Raw genomic sequence first — 12,002 nt, forward strand, 5'->3', positions numbered from 1 at the left:
AGAGGACGGGGTCTTCACAATAAAATCGACGTGCCAGGGGCCGCTATTACATCCTTCTTGTGTTTCATCAGTGTACTCATCCTCGTCACGTTTTCATGGTTGTTGCCGGAACAATTCCAATATCCAAGATGTTATGTTTACTGCTATATTCATTTACCTGCGGATGACGAAACAGCGCGAGCAAAACAAGAAAGGGAGACGACTATAACCACGAAGCTAATGTGACTTGCCAAAAAGCGCCATGTACGGGACATCAATATCTAATAGATTGCAAATGATTTCATTGACAGTTTGGGCTTTCTTAAAAGCCAAACGTTTTTAACAGAAGGTGCTACACTTTTTTGGATTCACCCGCATCCAAAATGATTAGACTTCTTCAAACGTCTGCAAGATCTACTCAGTCATTGTTTGGGAAGGTGTCATTTCCAATACAGACAAAGTTTGGACACTGAGAGGAAGTGAGAGGCCACTAATGCTGCTTTGATACATTAAGGTATTACATTGTTGGGATTCAAATCTGGGTAAAAGCCTGCAGTTTTATATAATGCCGCCCAAGAGAGGAGCAGTTTATGGAACTTACTGTACATCAATACCTAGTTAGAACTTCTGCACTGCATCATAGAGCAAGGTGCTCCTACATTTTAAGCCCAAACACTTTTTATTTTTTTCCTTGAGAAATTATTCCGATTTAGTTACATTTATAATGTACGTGGTCATATATCGGTACTTCCTTTCATAAGTCGTTAGCTATAAATGGCATTGATAAATTGCCGATTCAAGCTCATCCATGCACCACGCTCCCCTACTTTGCTTCATTCACATGTTGCATAACACATGTGAGTTACTGGGTCACCCTTGTTCCTCTGATAAAAATAGTATCACATGGTTAATGCATTGTGCCTTCTAGTCATTGGCTTTTCCTCTTGCTATTCACGTCTGTCAGTCAACCTAGTCTTCTCCAAGAAACAAAATGGAGCCCTATTTTGGAAACTGCTTTATATTGGGTGGCGGGTCAAGTCTAGTTTACCGTGTTTGGGAATTTGGCTCCCTTTGCTGGACAGAGAGCGTTTTTGAAACAATTTGGTGACAGAGCGTTGACAAGACTTTAGACCTGATAAAATCAGGTCTAAGTTGTGGCGCAGTTGAGGCAACACAGTTTTGGTGGATTGTATCCAGGCACAGGCGGACAAATTCTGCGCTCCACTGATGAGTGGTGGATGTCATTTTATTTTATTTAGAAATAGAACGACAAGCATCCAACCCTCTGAATCATTGTAGAAACGATTTATCCGATATCGAAAAGAAAAATACAAATGAAAAATAATGAGACGCCCTTCAAAACCATCAAGGTGTCAACATTTAAATGTTTTGTCGTGCATTATTTGTAAAAACAAAGAAACATTCGATTTTGACAATGATTACTCCTGCCTATTCTGTCCATTTCTCATGTTTTCCCGTGATTTCCTACGAGCTGACCACTGTCTCTCCTCAGCTGATTGCTGGTTGTAAAAAGCTATACCTCAGGGACAATAAAAAGGCATGTGGTGAGTCATCGTTGCACATTCAATCAGTGCAGCAGGTGAGTCTAGACAAATACGAGGCAAACTCTCAAAACGAGAGCATTCAAAACATTTTTTTGCCAAATTGTCACGTATTCATTTCAGCATTGTTCATTGTGTCTACTGCTGGCGAGACAGAAGTAGGTCAAAGTCAGTCCAGCTCTTTGGAGTGAGCACTTGGCAGAGAAGATGAAGGTTCAACCAGAATGTATATCACACCACTCATTGGCATGATGATGATGATGAGATGAGAGGCTTTGTACAGCTAGTGCCCAGCTCTGGAGCATAAGCTCCAAGCAGGCTCCAAGCAATTGTTGCTATGCTACCACCATTCAGAGTGCTGCTGAGGTATTACTTGTTAAAGCTGAATAGCAATGCAATGTAACAAACAGCTGTTGGGAGAAAGCTCAGAATAGACAAAAATCGGCTCCAGATCATGCAATCGTGTAAACAGCATCGTATATATATCCTACCTAATATTGATCAAAAATACACATACTGGAGGATGTCTGATGGAAATCCTATTTATTATTTATGAGCCCAGAGTGGCATGAATTACATCCATCTGTGACTATTAAACAGAATCATAAAAATGACCGACATGGTTTTCATCCCCGATTGTCTGATTGCTCACAATGTAATGAATGAGTATGTGCTGATTGACCATGAAGAAAGGAGTGTCGGCCCTTGACGGAAATCACCAAAACCAGGCCATTATTTTTCTTCTAAAGAATCAATAATGATGGCATGAGCAGCTTGTGCTCAGAGGGGCTTTGGATCACACTAATCAGCCGAAGCAAAGTTTACATGTGTCATACCGCTGGGAGAACATGAGGTTCTCACGAGGTATTTCTGTGCAGGTACACCTGAACCAGAAGTTAAGTGTCCCTGAGGTCCTACCAAATGGATTTGTCCACATTTTCTCCATCCATCCATCCATCCATCCATCCATCCATCCATCCATCCATCCATCCATCCATCCATCCATCCTCTTTGTCTTGCTATTCCACCATTGAATGAAAATAAATGTGATCATTCTGCTTTGACACTGGCAAATAGGTAACTTGCATAACCTGTCATGTTATTTGCTTGAAAGTGCCTTTTTTCTTTTTATTCCACCCCTCTCTGCTGTCCTTGAAATGAAAATGTCAAAGCCTGACAGAACAGGGCTTGGCACAGAAACAAAGAATCTCAGCGCCAAAGCAAACATGAGTTCCCCTCTACTTCCAGGAATATAATATGTAGTATTTCATAAATAATACCACGTGTTGTAAAAATAGCACAGTAGCAAACCCCTCCTTATTTCCTATCTGTATTCAATGTGGGATTTCTGCTCCTGTGAGAAAGGGTTAACGAATTCCTCACACAGATATCGCCATGGAAACAGCCGCGTGACTGCTTGCAGCTTGTATATATACACACAGGAGGGGGAAACAAAACAATGGTGCCAAAGGTATTTTAAAATTCAGAGAGCAGAAGCTTTCCAGTGAACATAGCTGCATTTATTTTTCTCTCCCCCCCCAACTATTTCAAATATTTTTGACACAGAGGTCTGAAGCATACTTTACAGCCTCACTCATGCCGTCTCCATCTTCTATCGCTCATAATCTTTTGAATTTAAAGCCAGGCATTGCAAAAAGGCAAGGAATTAATTCATGAATGAAAAAAGGTGGAAATATTACCCGTCTCCGCCATATCCTTTGCAATAACAGTGCATAAACACAATCTCCCAAACACAAGCCCGGCAAAGAATAATTAATTTACAATATGAAACATACCCGAGGCAATGAGCCTCACGGTTCAGCTAAAAAAATAAAATAAAAATGGGAGTAAAGGGATGTGATGTTGTTGTCAAATCCACAAAACGGCTGCATGGTTGCACACACACACACACACACACACACACACACACACACACACACACACACACACACACACACACACCTCCACTTCTACATGCAATTTGTCTCTCATCATTACACATTCCCTGATTTTAAAATAGGTGCGATAGCAAGTGGACGCCGTTAATCCAAGAACCTCCTTATAGTTCCATTAGGCATGGTCTTAATAGTGAGTCAATACTCGAGTCTTCCCAAATGGATTCTCTGCTTGAGTCTGCAAATTTGACTCCATCGCTTGGCTTATGCAGCCCTTCACCAATAGCACTCAGTTGCCGAAGGGAAAAAAAATAATAAAAAATAATAGTGTTTCGATTCATAAATATTTTGAGATGCATTGAAAAGCTTTTAAGTGCGTCGAGAGGACTTGGTGATGTAAGAAACTACATGTTGGAGCCATCTTGCAGCATGGCGTGCTCACTGTAGTATAAACAACTACATTAAAAGGATTAATAGTGCGCTAAATGGATTGAAACAAAAATAGATGCCCATTATTGTGATTTTTGACGATTCTGATTCAGTGTCTGTTGGTCTACTCATTATTAAAATACCTCATTTGAACCCTTGAATGCATCTTTTTTTTTGGGGGGGGGGGGGGGGGGGGGGAGTCTTACTCAAGGCTAATTAATAGAGGTGGGCTTGAGCAATCCCCCCTCATCACAGAGTAGGAGGAACTGCGGTCAAGTGTAATTACACAGCTGTAAGCAGACCATAAATGGATAATAATTTACTAGTAATTCCTTGTGGGACCCAATCCTCCGCTGTGGCTTATTTAATTGACAAGATAGCTTACATCTGCCAGAAGTTACAAGATTAGGCAACTATCATAGCTAATCAGAGCAACACAGAGGAGTAAGTCATTAAGAAAATCAGTGGGAGGCTCTGTGACAGTGTCAGCCAGGTATGTCAAGACATCTTAGCAAGTTTGCTAAATGAGCCAAGCATCTGAGATACCGCGCATGTCTGGAGTGCTTCTTGACTTTTCAATCAACTATGGATTGTCTAACCTTCATCAATCATTTTCACTGTTTATATATCTTAGATTCTGCATACACAATAGACTGTGTGTAGCTTGACCCCCCTCCATGCCCCCCCATCCCAGACCATTGGGCATTAATAGACACTCAGCTGGAAAGATAAATGATTGTACCCACACACTTGAGTGTAGAACAATGAGCTCAGCTGCTGCACTCCAGATTTTCGACTGTACGTTATGTTCCTGGCTGGTGCGACACTAAAGGTTGCTCACAGGGGCAGGAACATGAGTTGGAGAAACATCTGTACCCATGGTGTGTGTGAAGGCTTCATGATAGAATCAGGAAAAATTCCACAAATATATATTTTATATTGAATTCATAATATTAGGGATGTTCGATCGCACTTCTTTAAGACCGATACAAATACGACGATCACAATACTGATACCGCTAGTATTTTTAATACCTACTCCACGAAAGTAATTTTATATAAATACTTACAATAAACTGCAGTAAAATTAACATGAAATCAAAGTCGAAACTGCAAAGCCAAGAGAGAATACTTTTTTTTTTTTTTTGTTGTTACTGCTCTGACAGCCAAGGTCAGGGGAATGTTCATCATATTCATTGAATCTCTTTTGATACACACCTGCTGTCAAAGCCTTCATTTTACAGCATGCCGCACCAAAACTCAAAGTACTAAGCCATCGATTTGTCGATAAACATCAGTTTCTCAAACCAATACTCACTTGAATCACAGTCGTCCATGTTGAGCATTTTTGGACAGTGACGAAATCCCTCCTGTGAAACAAAACAACAAATCAGCGCTGGTCTCTGAGCAGAGCTCACATTTTAGTACCAATAGCAATTTTGCCTTGGAATTACGGCAGGAAGCTTTCACATAGATCCAAACACCAGAACCTTAGCGGAGACAGTCGATGACTGTTAAGCATGCTGTCACTGCACATATATTATGGAACGGGTGGACCACAGTGCCCTCCAAATTAATTATCTGGAAGCTTCTCACAGCTTCAAACATATTCCCACAAGGAAGTCAAAAATGGGAGTGTTGATACCTGAGCTATTGATACAGAATTTATTTCAAGAAAGGATGTCATGGTGAAATGAGAAGAAAGTAGACCACAAGTCTACCCAGTTGTCACAAAGCTAATTATGCTAACAGCTAACATATTGCCACTTTCAATTGGGTCGTTAACCCTTTTATGGATTTTTGCTGACGTCTTTCTGTTCCTCTGTGTAGATAATGAATCAGATGTTGTCCTGGCGAGAAGACAATTAAGGAGTGTTGACACATGGCCTAATTATTTTCCACACTATTTGCTCCAAGTTTGGGTAGAACTCTTTGTTGGCCCTCTTTTTTTCATTTTTTTGATGATGATTTTACCTGGAGTCTTCCTAGCAATGTTGGGGGGAAAACATAAAAAAAAATAAAAATGCATTTGAGTTGTTTTCAGGAGTCACATTTATATCCACATTTTTTGAATAATTATTGGGGTTTGTAAAAAAAAAAAAAAAAATCAGAATATTCTTGCCCCCCCCCAAGGAAAATAAATTCTAGCTCCACCAGTGCTGCTTGGATGCAAATATTTCCATGCATATAAAAGCAATCTATTTAACACTCACACCTACAGCTTACTCCTTGAGGTACCTCTTTTTTTTTTTTCCTTGCAAGGGTACAAACTTTAATCTGGCTTGAGTCGTCACAGTCAAATATCATGCTGAACAGGAACAGCTGCAGAGTGCACATAAGGGGATTGGGTGTGTGTGCCAAGGGACTTGTGCCATCTCAAAGCAGCTGTGCTGCCCTTTTTACAAACAATAAAAGCAACAAATTCATCACTTGAATTCTGCATATGTTGCTCAATAATAAATTCAAATAATATCCCTGTTATTTCCAAACACTATTTTAAATAAGTCATAAAGGCAGCACCTGAGTAGGCAGTCAATATTCCAAACAGAAAACAAATGACTTGGCTTCTCTCTAAGATGGTCAGTGCTGAATTAAGCACAAGCCCGATTATGCATTCTTCCGTAATGTGACCTTCAGTGGCCGCTAATTTAGCAACTGAATCTTTCCCACGGCTTATTTATGCTTTACTTGGTGTATGTACATATATATATGGAGGCCTATATAGATGATTCACTTGGTGCAGTATACTGAAGGAGGGCTCAGGGCTATAAGTGACTACGTAGGTTCCAAAGGGTCAGAATTTGGACCTCCTTATTTTTAAAAGCAGGCCAAGCTTAGCTTCATGGACTGGGTCAGAAAGCAAGGGTTTATTTCTGCAGGCAAGCCCAAGCCATCTCGACTGGTGTCAAAGCAAATGCACACAGCTCAGGATTCCCTCAAATAGTGTCCAGTTGCAAGCAAAGACACGAGATGATGTCTTTCACAATTTTTGAGATGTGTGATGTATCACCTGTCCCATGAAGTCCCGTGTGGACAAAGCAACTGCGCCTTCCAATCTCATCTGACAGGACCGGGGAAAAAACGCTGCTCACATAACTGAGCCGATGTGTGCAGATGTGAACAATCCTGGGGGAACACATTTGTGTTTCTGTCCTGGCTCTTTTGTTTTGTTTCTATAGTTTGGTGGGCGGAGTCTCCTCCATCACACCTGCTGTGAATGAGTTCTGACTTATTGCACTGCTTTTTACCACATTTTGGCATCTATAGTTCATCTTCGATCAATTGACCATGTCTTCTTTAGTATTAATTACAATTAGAATCTTTATTGCTCTAGAATTTTTGGGTGGGCTAGCAAGATGAAGCAACTTTAAAGGGGACGTGGTGCCATTCAAGTTTTTAGCCACTCCAAGGTTTGAGAAAGAAAATGGAACAACCCTGACTGTCCATTTACTTCTTTGTCACTTATTTTTCCAGCACAAGCACCGATGCCACTTTGCTGTGGTGGTGCAAGGCCAAAGAAAAGCCCATTGAATTTTAGGGAGGACTGATAACACTTCAGATACAGCAATTTATTTTCATTTCTTCATTCCCCAGGCTTTCAGTGGACTTGTTTTCAACCCATATACAATCTAGTACGATGCCCCATCCATTCATTTGCAATCCTGCTATCCAGGTCAGGGTTGCGGGGAAACAGGAGTCAATCCAATTTCACATTTCCTGTGTCTTGGCTCAAACAACTTCTCTAGACATGATGCATTGTCGCTCGGACAATGTCTGCCTTGAGTTTGGCACGCGTGGGAGATCCGTGCTAGTGTGACAGGTGACGCCTCCACATGGTCCTGCTGGGTCCACCTGCTCCCCTCCTGCTAGGTGATGGAGGGGAGGGGTCACCAGGAACACTGAAAGGCATATTTTCTGGGCAATCTGGAGGAACACGGGTGAGCACTTAGTTCCTCGGGGCTACTGGCGACACAAAAGGCAGCACGGAATTCATTTCATTATCTCCCCTGGCATTCTGGGGCTAGCATATTTGTTCTTTCTTTCAAGGGCGGTACGTAGAAATCGGTTAGTATAAACATCAGTCTACTGTGTTCTTGAGATATTTTTGTCTTCTACTCATGCAGAGCCCCCCCTACTCCTTATCATTATAGCGCCCATGCATGAGTCTCCTCTTCTTCACATCTCCGTGTGGGTTTTTCTTCCTCCTTAAGCTTCAGAAGTCTCCATTGTGAGTTTGGAGCATCACATAGTCACGTGACAACTAGGATCCCCCACACACAAGTAGAATGGAACGCATGCCCTCTCTCCCAAGCTGGAAAATATTTTAATGATGAGATGACTAATGTGTGAGGAATTTGGGTGGATGCTTCATTTGATGTAGCAGAAACACAAGGATTATATTTGGGTTTAGATTTTGGCAAATCATATTTCCCATCAGAGGTTGAAATTATATCAATTATTCCAATCACATAGCCTGCAAGCAGTACAGCGTGGGTGTCAAAAGAGGGTGCCATGCTGCAGTGATTGGAAAGCAGCAGGATCCAGCACAAGGAGGGGGCGAAGATGGGGAAAACCCCCCTGAATGAAAAAAAAAAAAGAAAAGATGATTCCCCCCCCCATGAAAGTGAGCCTCATAGCGGCAGCATACTATATGGCATGTGGAGCGAGCACTTGCATTTGTGTACGGAATTACTCTTCAACAGGACGGCCATTGGTTTCCGAGAGAAACAGACAGCTCAGTGCACTCATCGGGGGACTGGAGAGGGATGCATAATGATGAGTGGCATGAAGATGCTGGAGTCTAGGAAGGAAAAGCAACACCAAAGGGCATTTGGACGCTATGTTTTGTCTAATAGGACTCACAAATGTGACAAGATGAGAAAAGAATGGTGCTTGATAATAAAGGCTTGGGATATAGTTGCCATGGAGATGAGCAAGTCTCCCAAGCGTCGTCATTTCTCTGACTCCTCCCGCAAACGCTTGGATAAAAATAGACATGGGCAGAGAACAAAGAGCTATTAAAAAAAAAAAAATAAAAGACAACAAGACTGAAGAAAAAATATTATGGGGGGGGGAATAGGACATAAAAAGTGGTTTTCTTTGTTGCAATAATTTCCTTGTAGTTGTAATTGTTACTCTCCAGCTGTTCTGTACTGATAATATTACCCGACTCCCCCCCCAAAAAAAAAAAAGTCTCAAATAAAGATCATTTCATAAAGTAAGCCTTGTCGCCTTGCTCCGTAGGTCATTTCTAATTTCCAAAGTACAATACATCACTCTTCTACACACCATAAGTGGCTGGCTCCTCTCGAGCTAGATTTACAGCCAACATCAGCTGCCTGCTTCCAATCCAGACAGCAGAGTTATGATGAATATGTGGACGCTAAACGCCCTCCCTCACCCTCACTGCCATGCATTGATCAAACCTGCCTTTGCAGCACCATCTGGTGACCACCGCGGAGATTCAGAAAGTCTCCTTGTTGGCTTAAGTCACTCCACAATCTTTTTGTAGTACCAGTGTAAGCCTCAGGATGGAGTCATGTGTCCTTCCTCCCCGATGATGCTCTAAGGACAAGTGTCACATAAAAGCAATGTTTCTCCATGTCAGTGACTTCAAAATAAAAAAAAAGTCCAACCTTCATATCAAAGTTTGTCAAGGTTTCCCTTCTTTCTTGATTTTCGCTCTCGGTGCGGCTTTCATGTATATTTTCAGTGCGATAAATTTAGCAATACTCGGTCTAAACTAACAAAGAGACCATAAATAGAAATAGTTCCTTGTCACATGTTTCATTTGCACTTCTTAGTGTGGCTAAATAAAGATGACTGAAACGAATGACTGGGCAGGAGAGGAGAAAATACTATTTTGATATTGCACCCCAATTTAGTGGAAAAGCTGAGAGATTTTATGTTGTTGGACAAGCATAATGGCTATAAGATGCACTTATTATTCACAATGTTTTGTGTGCTGGAGATAAAATAGACAATGGATTGTGTTTTGTGGTTATCTTTACTTTTGCAGGAGTCATGCTTGACCTGCTACCACACTCTGGCCACATTTTCAAGCTTATCGCAATGAAAAACACCATTGGCAATGCGGAAGAGGTTTTTTTTTTTGTGTTTTTTTTTTCATGCATAGCAATGTCCTTTTTGATTGATGACAAATGAAAGTGGAAGAGCTTGACTAAAACTGTAGCTGCATTTTGCTGTGGGCAGAATATGTCCGACCATACAAAAGAATGTCTCACCATATTGCGCAAGGATTTAGATCTACATTATTGTATCTATTAAATAATATCTACATGTAGCATCCACCATTGGGCTATTTGGTTATGACTGTGAGTCCTTGGCGCTGGCTTTCTTTCGAAGGACGCAGGTCAGCACGTAAACATGTCGTCCTTGTTTCGAGGAGGCAAGGTGCATTATTTGTGGTATGTTTTGTACTCGATATTTTCTCCACTCTAATCAGCGAAAGCAGAACGTGATTTACATTTGCTGTCATTTCTCCTTTATTTGATCAAGTTTCAAGGTCACTCTGAACGGACTCCATGCACATATTGCAATATATTGCAAATATTTCTCTCTCTCTCTCTATATATATATATATATATATATGCGCAGTCAGGATTTATTGCTCTCTGAATTAAGAAAAGAACCTTCAGCTGATTTTGGCTTCCATTTTGGACTTTGCAGTACCCCAAGGTCCCACCCCAGCAGATATGAGGCAGCAGGATGGAATATAAAGGATTACAAGGCTTTAAATATAGTGCCCAAAAATAACAGTAATGTCAGGCTTAATGTGGTCAAGATAAGAGTTCAACTTTTCTGGGTTTGCGAAAAGTGCACTGGCTGGCGTTGTAATTGCACAAGTTGATTGGGAGTTAAAGTGAGGAGATGAAAGCAGGGATACAAAGTGCTCAGAAAGGGATAATCAAATGGGAAGAGAAAGACTGAGGCACCTTCTTCACATGATCATTAAAAAGAAAAAGAGATCGCCATGGTGTCCTGGTGGCTTAGCTTATTTCACGTTCATGAAAGTGCAGCCCAGGGCTAACATCCCATTTGCCGTTTTACTTCCAAATATAAGATTTGACGAGATTCTTCCCAATAGTCTTAAATTCACTAAAATATGCAAACTGGGCACTTTTTTTCGGCAACGATAGTTGCGATGTAATTTGATAACAATCTTGATCATAATTTGCAAAAAATACATAGAAATAAATATGAATACAATAAAATGTAATACAGTGGCGATACAAGTCCAAATATATAAATGTATCAGAGGTGCAATATATATAAATATATAGTAAATATATATAAGATATTTGTATCTCAAATCTCCCTTCTCCATTGAAACTAATGGAAATCAAATGAATCTGTCTCAGACACCCATAAAACAATGAACATTATTTTTTTTATAGTTCACATTTTATACTCAATGCACCATCAGAAGTCACTAATTGAAATTCACCTCTGCCTAAGATCCAAGACAATGTGTTTGTTGATCTCAAATAATAGTCAGCATCTATTGTGCAAGTGGCCGCGTCAGACTTGAAATTTAATTTACGTCCCATCCGATGGAAGTTGAGGCTGACCTTGCCCGGGGGAAGTTCCGTCATTCCTTGTGTAACTGCACATGGACATCACGCAACCGACTAGTTATTCATCAGTTTCTCGTTTCCCAAACCACGACAAAAATGAGTTTGACACCCGTGCAAGGGTATCGCATGTTAGTCACCTCCTTCTCTTACAATCATTTCCAAGGAATACAGATCACTAGTTTTGGATGTCTTCCAGCATCACGTCTGCATTTCTCACCTTGACATCAGAGCTCCATCCGGGCAGAGCCAATTTAGACCAAAGCTGCTTTGCTCTTCACATTCTGGGCCCAAAGCCAAAAGGCAATTATTTTGTCCAATCTGAAATGTTATTTAAAATATTGTCCTGCAGGGTGATTGTGTAGTCACCTCATTATGGAAATACTCATTTGCGCAATATGTAGGACAGACATTTCTATGAAATGTCAAGCCATGTGGACGGTAGCGTTGAAAACCTGACGATGAGTATTTCCAGTGAACTTTCTCGGATGCGGTACGTGATTTTAATCTCCATGCTAATGCCGGGTAATATTTTTCTGTGTT

At 40.9% G+C, this 12,002-nt stretch overlaps 1 protein-coding gene across 2 annotated transcripts in view; it reads right to left on the minus strand.

The window, feature by feature from the left end:
- gabrb4 (gamma-aminobutyric acid type A receptor subunit beta4) overlaps positions 1-7,017 on the minus strand; it is a 31,185-nt gene extending 24,168 nt beyond the window's left edge. For both annotated transcript variants that reach the window (XM_085936090.1, XM_085936091.1), the window contains exons 1-2: positions 6,875-7,017; positions 5,183-5,234 (exon numbers count right to left, since the gene is read on the minus strand). In XM_085936090.1, coding sequence (XP_085792216.1) covers positions 5,183-5,234; positions 6,875-6,925 — 103 coding nt within the window. In that variant the 5' untranslated portion in view covers positions 6,926-7,017. The remainder of the gene's footprint in view (positions 1-5,182; positions 5,235-6,874) is intronic.
- Between the last annotated feature and the right edge of the window lie 4,985 nt (positions 7,018-12,002).

This window comes from Syngnathus leptorhynchus, chromosome 17 (genome assembly GCF_054491065.1).
Source record: "Syngnathus leptorhynchus isolate UIUO chromosome 17, UIUO_Slep, whole genome shotgun sequence".
Taxonomy (NCBI): domain Eukaryota; kingdom Metazoa; phylum Chordata; class Actinopteri; order Syngnathiformes; family Syngnathidae; genus Syngnathus; species Syngnathus leptorhynchus.